The sequence below is a fragment of the Trachurus japonicus genome, chromosome 16, assembly GCF_045865225.1.
Source record: "Trachurus japonicus isolate A0001 chromosome 16, Traja_1.0".
NCBI classification, from domain to species: domain Eukaryota; kingdom Metazoa; phylum Chordata; class Actinopteri; order Carangiformes; family Carangidae; genus Trachurus; species Trachurus japonicus.
Window position 1 is genome coordinate 13,754,291 of NC_140922.1, and position 12,865 is coordinate 13,767,155.

Here is a 12,865-nt window from a genome sequence, read left to right on the forward strand (position 1 = left end):
ATATCCATATCCAAACTACATCAGGCAGCAGTCATTTCTGGTCAGAGAGGACGTGGCTGCACTGAGCTGAATAGAGGTTAACTCAGTGTTCGGTACCCAGCATGGCGGCGGCCAGGTGGAACGCGTCGTGACGTCACCTACTGATAAGTATCAATAATGCACCCTGCAGCCCTCTGGCTTCATGGGCCATGCTGACAGTTGTAAATGCCTGTGATAAGGCTCATGTTTATAGAGCTTGGGAGCAGGCAGAGACGGACACGGAGGACAGACACTTATCGCCATAAAGACAGTAAAAATAAGATGTCCTTCATTCTATAAAGGGAACAACAGCTTCACTCTGACAAGGAAATTAATACCAGTCCAGGTATGATGAAGCATGATGTAATGGCTGAAACCTGCAGTGCGGTTGGCAGGCGACTGTAAAACATTACAACGTTAACACTATCATATTAATTGATTAGATCATTTTGAGTGAACTGTGTCAACACATCCGTCATCAATTGACACAGAGAATTGCTCTTTTTCTCTCAAATATTGACTTAAGTGTTTTCTCTGGTTTAAATTTTCCCAGGTCATTGACCTCTCAGTGCGACTTCTCCATGTCTGTGTGTGCGTGATGGACACCATGTCACTTGACCTTGACCTACTGCTCATACAGCGGAGGTTCATTGACCCTAAGGTGACAGCTATTCCTTCACCGTGGGGTCATTTCAATCCTCTGGGAAAATCATTTGATTACCCAGGAGTTCAAATTGTTCAAAATCAATCCACATGTAGTTCTGTCTGGTTCTCTAGGACGCTGATGTGTTTCACAAGGACAACACCACAAATCCATTTGCAGTAAGCTGGACCCACGATGTTGCATAAAAATTCATAAATCACTGACATTTCCTACATAATAGTCAAAGTAAATATTAACATGTTAGTACAATGTGTTACTGTACTAACGTTAACTCTGTAATCCATGAAAATGCACACATAATAAACCTAGAAAAGTCTACTCTTTTGGGATTCTGACAAAAAGGTAGCTATAGAAAAGTGTATCAATTTATTTATTTATTTATTTTATTTAAAGGTTTAAGGATCAGGGACATTGCACATTAATAAAAACATTTAAACAAATGTAAACATGCCAGGATTAGCCAAAAGGCTATTTTGCATCTGTTGTCCCTGGACTGATGTTTAAAGTCACCCTAAAAGAAAAAAAAAAAAAAAAAATTAACTACAGTGTGCAGTGCTGTACACACAGCTGGCATGAAATGCTTGTTCACACTTTGATTAGATCAGTTTTAAGAGACATTAAGACATTTGAGAAATGTGATTTTCTTTTTAATGAAAAAAGGGGTTTTGTAAAAACAAACAAACAAAAAACTTTATAGTCCCCTATATCATAAAACTATTGTTGAACTGGCAATGGTACTAAGTTAAGCATAATACACTGGAGCTAAGGCCTACAGTTAAACTGTGAAACTATTATGTATTATACTTATTTAGTTCCAGAGACCTAAAACTCTAAACAAATGACTAGTGTCTTTTTTGACCAGTTGTCACTGACCATCAAGTTCGTATCCGTTCAACAGTGTTCACCTCGATCGTTTAGTTTGGCTTGTGGGGCAGCCCTATAGGAAGAGTCCTGTTGTTGTAAAATTAATAATTTAAAAATTATCGAATTAAATAAAATGTGAAAAAAATGAGGAGGTCTGAATACTTTCCAAATACAATGTATTTGTGAGAGGCTTAGTGGATGATTTGCATAGAATGTTTCAGTACAAGCACAAGCACTGATCTGTTGAGATTATAAATCTAAGACTTTTTTTTTTTTTTTGCCTTTTCACATTCTTGAGGATTAGTGTGTGCTTCTGCAAGCCAGGGCGGCTATGACTAATGCACTGTAAGTGTGTAATATGGTGCGTAAATGATGTCAGGGTCCAGACACCTAGGTCTGGTTTTACTGCCTATTACTATCAAAACACAATGATAAAAGCTGAGGTGAAGGCTGAAGTAGCCTCTGGGTCAATGACCTCTGAATGAACAGGTCTAGGTTTAAAAAAATATTCATGAGAGGCGTGGATAGTACATTTAATTTTTTTTTGTCCCATTGTGTAGGGTTAAACAGTGTTAGACTTGCCTTGTTGCTTTTTTTTGTTGCATTAATCAAAAGTAAAAGTGAAATTCTTGTACAACTGTCACTTCGAGTCACATCATGGTTTGATTCTTCCTTTGAACCATTTTTATTTAAATTTTAAATGCAATGAAAAGTACAGAATAGCAAATCATGATCTGCTTGGTGAGTGGGCGGTTGGCTTTGTAAAATGTAGAGGTGCAAAAAGGAGAATCTTAGTTCAGTCTGGCACCAATGAAGGGTCAAGGAGAATGTATTGTTGTCACTAAATTGTATTACTGTCACTGTATCTAAACGTGTTTCTTGGATATCAGAACTCTATTTCTATTTAAGGACATGATTGTTGATCTAACTAGAGATGACATATAGATGTCTAAAAATGTAGAAGCTGAATTGTGGTTGATGTGAGAATCTCTGGCGTTATTTCTCTTTTCTTTTGTGGGGCTGTGGAGGCAGCTGAGAGAATTGAAAAACAGTAAAATAATTGGTAATAAAATAAAATATGATGTGACAATTGTTTGTACTAAAATGTATACACACTTAAAATGTGTCTATATCTACTTACAACATTATAATGTGTTATACAATTTACCTATTAATTTTAATCTTGAAGTAAAATGTTACAATCATTATATTATATTATATTATATTATATTATATTATATTATATTATATTATATTATATTATATTATATTATATTATATTATATTATATCAGAGAAGATTATATCATATCAGAGAAGATTATTATATTTTGTATGTTATGTTTTATTTTATTTTTTACATCTAGGAAGCGGATGTGACGTATCCCCGAGTCGTTTGGATGACGTCGGGTGTCCAGTGATAAACAATCATGGCGGACCTTGAGGGGGCAACTCCGGTGTATTTCGCCATTAGCAACATTCCTGTAGCTTTTCACTCGGCGGACCTGAGAAACTATTTCAGTCAGTTCATAGAAAGCGGCGGGTTTCACTGTTTCCACTACCGTCATCGACCGGAGGTCCTCAGAGAGTCCGTGGGCACCGAAAACACGGTGAGTGGGGACAACGGGGAGTCCAGCAGCTCCGTCTCCCCGGAGACCGAGCAGGTCGCTGAGACCAGCCCGGGGAAGAAGCAGGCGGAGACCGAGCAGGTCGCTGAGACCAGCCCGGGGAAGAAGCAGGCGGAGACCGAGCAGGTCGCTGAGACCAGCCCGGGGAAGAAGCAGGCGGAGACCGAGCAGGTCGCTGAGACCAGCCCGGGGAAGAAGCAGGCGGCCCGGTCGTGCTGCTGCGTCGTCTCGGTTCACGGTAAAGACGCCGACAGGTTCTTCAGGATGTACGCGGGGAATCACTGGATCGACTCGAAGGGGACGTGGCTGTCCAGACGATGTGTTATCAAAAGAATAAAAGTTACAGCCGACAAAGGTTTGTGAGGTGTTGAACTTCTTCTCGTCAGGCTGGTCCTGACTGAGTAGTGAGAGATAGTAGTAAGTTACCCCCATCAGTTTGAGTTATCTGGGTTTTTACCTCCGTCAGTTGTGATACAAGGGCTCTGAATCTGCAACGAGCTGTGCCAAGCTCACGGTAATAAAATAAAATAAGTTAAAGAGTCAATATATCAGTCTTTGAGACTACACATGTCAAACATAAAGCACGCATTAATACTACACAACTATTACATAATAGGGTTATACAGTTGGTCCCGTTATGGGAATTGTACTGTACTGTGACCGATTAAGGGACAGTCAGGAAGTAGTTTGATTGGGATCATTATTGTAACATCTATTTTTTGTCCAGCCTTCAACAATATATTATGAGAGCTCTAATTATTGTCTTAGAGCTGTGAACTTGCTTATCACACATGTACTTTCTGTATTTGTTCATTTGATAATTTGTTTTCATGGACATGATTAGTAATTTCAAATACAAAACTAACATTCATAGACTTATAAATGACTTTTAAAGCACTACTTGCAGGAATTACATAATCAATCAATCTGCTAATTGTTGTTTATTACTGGAAGTTAATTGTCTTTTGCCTTCTGTTAAATGTGTCACAGATTGTCATCATTGTGCGTACATCTAAACTTTTTTTAAATTCTTCCAGATGATGGATCCTTCCCTTATAAAACAAAGTATGAGCAGCGGCACCGTGTTTCGTTAACGGAGCGTTTCACAGAGGCCGACCTCAAGAGTTTATCTGAGCTGAATCCACCTGCTTTGATGCAGAACGGGAATGTGGGCACACCAGTGAAAGTGTTTCTTCAACTCATCCAGTCCTGCCGACTGCCTCCGCGCCTCATCCGGAAGCTGGGCCTCACTTTCCCCAAAACAAGCTCCAACCGCCGCTACGGCAACGTACCTTTTCAGTATTATGATAGTTGGACACTTCCTGCCACAGAGGAGACTGTATTAACTGCTGCTGGTCATGAAGTATCAGGACCAGGTGTTTTTACTGCTCGGCCTTCGGGTTCGAAGCAGCTGACTGACAGGACAGAAACAGCCACAGAGACCGATGAGCTGCAGAGAGAGGAGGACGAGGATGCACAGTCAAATGCAGATGATGTGGGTACAAATTTAAATCCGTCAATACCTGTCTTTGTACCAAATACTGTATTTTACACATTGTTGTTGTTGTTATTAGCAGTACTGCCTCAGTCATCATTATCATCCCTTAACTGAGGTTTGCCCTGAGATTTATTTATTCGTGTTGTTGACTGCAGGATGATGACTACTGTGAGGAGTGGGAGCGCCATGAGGCTCTACATGAGGATGTAACAAGCCAAGAGCGAAGTAAAGAGAGGCTCTATGAAGAGGAGATAGAGCTGAAGTGGGAAAAGGGCGGCTCAGGCCTGGTTTTCTACACTGATGCCCAGTACTGGCAGGAAGAAGAAGGAGGTATGCAGAAGATGGGTTTATCATACAGCTTAAAAAGATTCATTCATTTTCCAGCCTCACCTAATGGCTGCTTATAACATTTTTTATGATGTTAATGGATTGAAATTCTAATACTACTTTAGATAGTTTCACTGATTAAATATACTGTATTTGCTTGATGACATTTATATCATTTTGTCCTTGTTGTTTTAGATTTTGATGAACAAACAGCGGACGACTGGGATGTTGACATGAGCATCTATTATGATAAAGGTATCTTAAGTTTGTTCCACTGACCTTGACTGAGGAATGTAACCAAACTAAATTATCCCAGCACAATCAGATTTTCTTTGACCCATTTCGTTTGTTCCTAGATGGAGGTGACATGGATGCCCGTGACTATGTCCGAATGCGGTATGAAAAGAGACTGAGGGAGGGTCTTGAAGATAGATCTGGATCCAGTCAGTCTATTGGCAGCTTTGAGAGGTTCACTAAGGTAAGACGTTTGTCAGCGCAGATATTTTTCTTCCCAGAATGTCTCCTACAGTCTCAACAAGACTGACTGACATTTCCCTTGGGCAGGGTTTTGGCCGTCGTGTGATGGAGAAGCAAGGCTGGAAGGATGGTGAAGGGTTGGGACACAGTCAAGCTGGAATCCCTGAAGCTCTGGAGAATGAAGGCCAACACCCAAACTGCAAAAGGGGCTTTGGGTGAGTAAGGATGTGAAAACAGAATTGACCAAATATATTTAGCATGTGTATTTAGTATGCTATGTCTCTTATACATTTAATCTCTCATGCCAATGTAAATTTTCCTTTGCAGATATCATGGAGAGAAACTGGTCTTGAATCCGGGGAAAAAAGCCAAAAAGGACTTCCATATAACTACAGTATATGATAAACCCAAAGACATAGATGGAGGTGACACCTTGCTGAGACGCCAACCAAACACGTCTTTGAAGTACAGAGGCTGGCAGCCAGGTGGCACCATTGGACCACGCAGATGACAAATTATTGTTCTTTATATGTATAATATTTATATTTCTAGGCTACTTATTTGTTTGACTTTTATATTAAAATATTTTTCAAACCATTCATTCAATGTGTGCTGACTTTGTTATGCTTCGTTAATGTAACGTTGGATCAGATTGCTGACTCACCATCACTGTGTTTTCCTTTGTAAATGTTAAATATTTGTATGGAATCGGGAATCGCACAATTAAGGTTGTAACATAAGAGTCAGGCTGTGATGATGTCTGAAACTGTGTTATATAAACCTGAAGTTAGCCTCGAGCTCCACATTAAATGAAAAAAAATACGGCTTTTATTTTGATAGTCCCCTAACCCGGAAGTACTCGACAGTAGAGAGGTTAGCGTTTCAGCTATCTACCACTGTACGCATGCAAACATAACGGCGGTGCGTAGTAATTAATTATCGGTATTTATTTGACTTGGAAGTTTAAGTTCATAACAATATATTTAAGTTGTCGCGGGCATGTGTCGTAGTGCTCTTTTGTCGCGCACAAACTTTTAACCAAGGCTAACTGACTAGCCGAAGGCAGCTCACCTCAGAAACGTGAACTTCTGTTGAGTGCGTGAAAACGAAATAACAGCTCAATTTCCCTCCAGACAGAGACACTGACAGGTGGGAGTGAGTCGCTGCTGACACCCCCTCCTCTTCTCCTCTTCTCCTCTCCTCTCCCATCCTGGTCCCATCTTAATGTGAGCTCATCTGCAGCCTCTTTTCTCACCACTGAAACCATGTCCGGCCACGCAGGAGCGACCCCCACTCTCCGGTTTGGCCAGGTGGTCATCGGACCCCCGGGTTCAGGTAAAACCACGTACTGCCAGGGGATGCAGGAGTTCCTGAGCCACCTGGGACGGAAGGTGGTCGTGGTGAACATGGACCCAGCCAATGAAGGACTGCCTTATTCCTGCGGTGTAGACGTCTCAGAGCTGGTCACTCTGGATGATGTGATGGAGGGCTTGAAGCTCGGACCCAACGGGGGGCTCCTCTACTGCATGGAGTACGTTGAAGCCAATCTGGACTGGCTGGAGAACAAGCTGAAGCAGCAGCACACTGACTCTTACTTCTTGTTTGACTGTCCGGGACAGGTGGAGCTCTACACCCACCAGAGTTCAGTCAAGAATATATTCTCACAGTTGGCAAAGTGGAATTTCAGGGTGAGGGGATAATCTGGTCCATTGAGCCTTTGATGGATACATGTAATTGGTATGGCATTACTGTTTCTAGTGTATTGTGCAAAAAAAGGTCAAATACTCTCCTAGTAAGTGTTGAAATTAACTCTGATTGGCTTGTCAACTTTTAAATAATGTAGGTTCAAAATACAGTAGGCTAGTATTAGTAAAGTACGTAATTTTCACGACCGTTTACCTCAACTGTTTTTGAATCCCAACTGGATGGAAGTGTAGGTGTCTCTGATCAGTATTGATAATATATTTTTTATCTGTATTTATCTGTCAGTTCAGTCCAGTTCACTTCCCTAAGATAATCTCCCATTTGTTTACTGATGTGGATACTGTGTACAGTCCAGAACATAAGGTGTTTGGACAGCTGCACATTTAAAATGCTTACGCTCAAGTCAGATATAATATGCATAGGATTTACTTTTATGCACCAAGTTTGTTTGTAGGTTTTGTAATGACTCATTATCAGGAACCAAACATAGTTAGTCCAAATCATAAACCTCAAAAGAGATCACAGTTTCAGCTCATTACTGTTCTCCATCACTTTCTTGCCTCTTCAGCTGACGGCGGTGCACCTTGTGGACTCTCATTACTGCGCCGACCCGGCCAAGTTCATCTCTGTGCTGTGTACCTCGCTGTCCACCATGCTGCACGTGGAGCTTCCCCACGTCAACATCCTGTCCAAGATGGACTTGGTTGAGCAGTATGGCAAACTGGGTGAGAGCCGTTGCTGCACATACAGACAGAGGCTTATTGTATTTCCAGAACATGCACCACTAAGCTCACAATTTTTTTCCTAATTGATTCATTTATGACTCACTCACAATATTATCTACCATGGTAACATTTGCCCCCCCCCCTCATCTGTATTCATGCACAGCCTTCAACCTTGACTTCTACACCGAAGTTATGGATCTGACCTATCTTCTTGATCACCTGGCTGCAGATCCTTTCTTTAAAAAATTTCGCCATCTAAATGAAAAGTTGGCAGAGGTTATACAAGATTACGGCCTTGTCTCCTTTGTGCCTCTCAACGTACAGGTACGGCAGCCGATTTCAAGATGTTTTTTCTTGTGTATTGAAAACATTAATGATCTAACACGACACTGACTCAAAACATTTCATAATGTGGGTGGTATGTTTGAGCCATTAGGGTCTAATATTTCTACGAAGCCACTGAATAACTATATGGTTGAGTAAGTAAAGTTAATTAAGTAGATTAACTAATTAAGTGGTTTCACTGGGGATTTCCTCCTGATTCTAAAAAGGGCTTTAGTGATTCAGGCTGGCATAGAAACTACATGGCATTTATCAACCCGATGAACTTAAATTAACAGAATACATGAATTGTAATACATGTGGTCTTGTTCTTGTAGTAATTAAAGGTATATAACATAGTTTTAGCTTAGTTTCTCTGCAGCTAGTTTGTAATTTTGTCATGAAAAAGAAAAACACGACTCTCCTACTAAAATGGGTTACTGTTCGACGATTACAAAGTTTAATTTTTGCTTTGAAGTAAATCCACAGGCCGCAGACCTTATGTAGCCTGACCAACTTTATCAAATACTCCTCAGTCATACACAGCAATTAGACTTTAAAGGCTTGATTTCTGCGTGTAGCTCACTGTGTTAAAGATTGTAAATGCTTCTTCAGAGTAATGATTAACTTTCCAAATTTCATGTTTCCCGCTTGAAGCAAGCCTAAGAGCTGAACCAAATTTTTCAAAAAGGTCTGGTGATGACTCAATCACAGTTGTGAGGAGCTTTTAGATCAATTTTCTGCAGATGGATTAGACTGGGAAAAGGTAGTTGGCTGTCTGCACATTGTATCTGTTCCCTGACTTCTTTATAGAGACTGATTTCATCCTGTGAGTGTCTAGAGACAGGAGTCTAGACCACGGTGCCATCACTATATGTGACTAGTAATTTATACAAATGCAAGTTGCAGGTTGGCACTTGCAAAATGCAGCCTTGATACTTTTATAGGTTTTTTTCTACATCCTCTTAGTTAAGCATCCACCAGTTACCTTGGTTACCAGTGGCACTTAACACAGCAAATTAAAAAGTCTAAAATACTTTTCTTTTCTTTTTTACCTTGAGAAAAACAAGTTACTAAACTCTTGAGTGCTTGATTCCACTGAAGTGTGAGGTTTTGTGGCTTTATACTACAGCATCAAGCTTTGATTAAAAAAAAAAGAAAAAGAAAAGGCAGGAAAGGCTGGCTGCATTGCCACATTTCGAAGAAAGTTTCAAAATCTTTTTCAGGAAGGTGCCTTCATGCAGCTGCTCCGACAGTTGGAGAAAAAATAGGGAAAGAGAATTAGGACTTATGAAACACGTCAGATGTGACTGAATTACCTTTTTTATACTTAATGTAATGTATTTTCTACTGATAAGTCATAAACCAGAAACACAGTTGTCTTCAAACAGCTCAGTAGCAACATTTCAGTGAGTTTTCTCTGAAAACATTTTGCCAGTGGGTGTTCTCAGTGAATTTGCACTGGGAAAACCCCCTCGAAAAAATGCTTCTATTTTCTGCTTCTAGGACAAAGAGAGCATGATTCAGGTCTTACGAGCAGTGGACAAGGCAAATGGCTACTGCTTTGGAGACCTGGAGGAGAGGAATCTGCAGGCCATGATGTCAGCTGCTGTGGGGGCAGACTTCCAGTTCGACTCGTATCCTTCCCTAATCACTGCGGTGACTCACTGTGACTCATCTGGTTTAAAATCAAGCTTTAACATTTACGGAAGATGGCAGAAAAAAACAGAACAGTGTCCAGGTTTCTAATAACGTACAAATGGTTACTTTAAATACAACCCGAATCTTACAATGCACACTTAAATCTGTGTTGTTTGGTCATGTTTTCCTTAACAGTTGACCCTCCAGTACTCTTGGAGTGCAAGAGAGGTATGTTGAACCCAGTGGAAAGACTGTGGAGGAGGAAATGATGGACCTGTAAGGAGGACTAAACTGGTCGCCCTTCTTTTGCATCAGTATACCAGGGGAGTCTTGGCAACATCCATCTCAGTTGGCCTGAATACCGAGGCCCTCTCTTCAAAAGCAGTGGAGAAACGAGAACTAAATCTGGTTGCTGTAGATGCTTCAAGGTTGCACCACTCATCATGAGTATCACACCAATGACTGAGAGAGAAAGAGAGAGAGTCAACGCTCAACTTTGCTGTAGTTATCAATGAGAGAGGTGTGAGTGTTTTGTTGTCTCTCTGGACAACAATAAAGGACATCTTAAAGAGATGCTTGTACATTTTTTTTTAATGTGTTAAATGTAAAAACCCCTCTTTTTTCATTTTGTATGGATGTATGTTTGATACTTGAGATGCTGACAGTTTTTTAGGATTACAGATGAGTTTCCAATGGCGAGTAAGCATCCCGTGGTGCAGGCCCATATAGTAAAATTCATTCAGAAACTAAAAAAGTTACCGCAATGAATGTAGTCTTTGTTTTTTGTCTGCTCTCTGGGTATGAAAATAAAAAGATTGATGTTGGTATTCCTTAGTGCTTCTTTTAGATTATTGGTGCATGAATCAAGTCTGTCTAAAAAAGTCTTCTGTTTCTTTGTCTTTGTCGTTATTGTTTTAGGATTTAGTGAAGAACCTTATTGCAATGATTAAACAGGACTTTTACTTCCCTCGTGTATAAGCTCCTGCCATGTGCACACTGTATATTAGTGCGGGGGACGTCTGACGGGAAGATGTGGAGAACAGACAGGGTTTTTCCCTTGATATGCAGTGGAATATAATGGAACCTGACAACTGCCTCAGAGGTCCAAGTGCAGTTGGATTGAGTGTATGTGCACAGTGAATGGGTAAATATGAACTTAAATACTACATATTTCACATTTAGAACAAATTGTAATAATTACTAAGGTGTTTAATCTCAAAGCATTATATTTTTTGAAGAACAGACTATGTGAATGAGGTATTGTAACATGTAACGTTAGTCAAGAATCACAAAAATGAGAGATTGTGCAAACCTATGGAGTAAAATGGAAAAAGTGAGATACTTCCTATAAACATCAGCATAATGTCCATACAGTATTTGAGTAAAAACATTAACACGTGAAGTAGTAATGACTTTGGCCAAGAACGAGTCCTTTTCTGTTGGTTTAATCCTGTTTGTCCAGCAGGTGGCGCATGTGCTTGCAAATCCTTCCCCCGGATCCACTAAAGTCCACTCCGGCTTTCCCAAGAAGCCAGAGCAGAAAAATTAAGTCAGGCGGGGAGAGGAAGCCACATTAAATCTGTGTTTCTGCACAACTGGCCCTGTGTCTGGTCTCTGGGATGGAAGACCCTGTGTCTTTCTAAAAAAGCAGCTAAAACTCTTGTTTTTTAGTCTGAGGAGATGACTCTGTCTCAAGCTGCTTGTGCTCTCACCTTAACACCAGTTTTAAACCTCACATCCGCATTTTTAAACAATCTATCCTACAGCAAAAGTGTAGACACAGTCATAGGCACATACTATTTCATCATGAGGCTTCTAAGAGGCACGCACTCACTTCTCATGCTGGGTTTGTTGTAGTCGAGACTAAAATAAAGCGTGATCCACTTTGAGAGCTCGCACTGATGTGGGAAATCACATTAACCCTGTGTGGTATGATGATGATGGTGATGGTGATGTGGATTTGGGGGGAAATGATGTGTGGACGGCACGGCAGCGTGTTGGCCTGCAAAGCTCTGCTCTCTCCGTGCATTAGGGGGGTGTGTCAGGCTGAATGTTAAATTGTGTTCCGATGTTTGTACATGTGATCAAGTATGCCTTCTCACTGGTACTTCCTGCCTTTTTTTCCTCCCCACTATAAGCCCCCTAGAGGTAACTGTGTGTGTGTGTGTGTGTGTGTGTGTGTGTGTGTGTGTGTGTGTGTGTGTGTAAGAGAGAGAGAGAGGGGGGGAGAGAGAGAGCAGAGACAGTTTCTGTATGTGTGCGTGTGCGAGCGCGCTCATACGCACACGCACGAGTGAAAAAAGAAACCGAAAGGCATCTCGCCCTACTTACACCCCAAACCTGAATTGTGATCAATACTAAATCGAACTATTAAACGCATCATAAACCTCACAGTGTCTTTGCATTTCATTATTACAGTAGGCTATTACAAAAAAAAACTCCATCACCCCCCCCCCCCACACACACACACACACACACACACACTTCTCATTACCATCCCACCCCTGCTCAATGCTGTGCACACACCCTGTGCGTTTTGTGGATGCCAAAAATGTCTGCTTCATTTGACTGAGAATAAGAGGAGGAGGAGGGTGAGGAGGAGAGGGGGGGGGGGCAAATGCCCCATTTTTCTAATTGTTGGGAGACTTTGAAACTGTTCATGCGTCCTCTGTCTGGTAGATAAGGTCCGTGTGTGTGTGTGTGTGTGTGTTTTTCTGTACGGCGTAGTTCAATGTTAGTAGGGTGAGAGAGGGAGAGAGAGAGAGAGAGAGAGAGAGCTGGAGCCTGCGCGCCCATCCCCCCACACTCAGCAGAAGAGTGTTTCTGCTGGAGTGAGAGACAGACAGAGAGAGAGGAGAGGAGAGGAGAGGAGAGGAGAGGGGGTGGTAGAGGAGAGCAGAGCAGAGCAGGCAGCAGGCAGGGGAGGGAATAAGAGGGAATGTGCATTGGTAGTCTCGTTTGCTGCAAGGCTTCCTCCTTCTGCTCTGGAAAAACCAGTG

At 41.3% G+C, this 12,865-nt stretch overlaps 2 protein-coding genes across 3 annotated transcripts; both read left to right on the plus strand.

Annotated features, from left to right (window-relative positions):
• The first annotated feature begins 2,935 nt into the window (after positions 1 to 2,935).
• On the plus strand, positions 2,936 to 6,076 carry gpatch3 (G patch domain containing 3). 2 transcript variants are annotated; one of them, XM_085801725.1, is made up of 8 exons: positions 2,936 to 3,209; positions 3,345 to 3,528; positions 4,211 to 4,668; positions 4,827 to 5,001; positions 5,194 to 5,253; positions 5,355 to 5,476; positions 5,563 to 5,690; positions 5,803 to 6,076. In XM_085801725.1, the coding sequence occupies exons 1-8, from the start codon at positions 2,976 to 2,978 to the stop codon at positions 5,984 to 5,986; spliced, it is 1,545 nt and encodes a 514-aa protein (XP_085657851.1). In that variant the 5' UTR covers positions 2,936 to 2,975; the 3' UTR covers positions 5,987 to 6,076. The 2 variants fall into 2 exon arrangements, with proteins under 2 accessions (XP_085657851.1, XP_085657852.1); XM_085801726.1 differs by having other exon boundaries at positions 2,951 to 3,188; positions 3,327 to 3,528.
• Positions 6,077 to 6,321: 245 nt separating this feature from the next.
• Positions 6,322 to 10,694, plus strand: gpn2 (GPN-loop GTPase 2). Its single transcript, XM_085801727.1, has 5 exons — positions 6,322 to 7,163; positions 7,748 to 7,904; positions 8,068 to 8,228; positions 9,732 to 9,862; positions 10,074 to 10,694. Exons 1-5 carry the CDS (start codon positions 6,741 to 6,743, stop codon positions 10,144 to 10,146), a joined length of 945 nt encoding a protein of 314 aa, XP_085657853.1. The 5' UTR covers positions 6,322 to 6,740; the 3' UTR covers positions 10,147 to 10,694.
• The last annotated feature ends 2,171 nt before the right edge of the window (positions 10,695 to 12,865 follow it).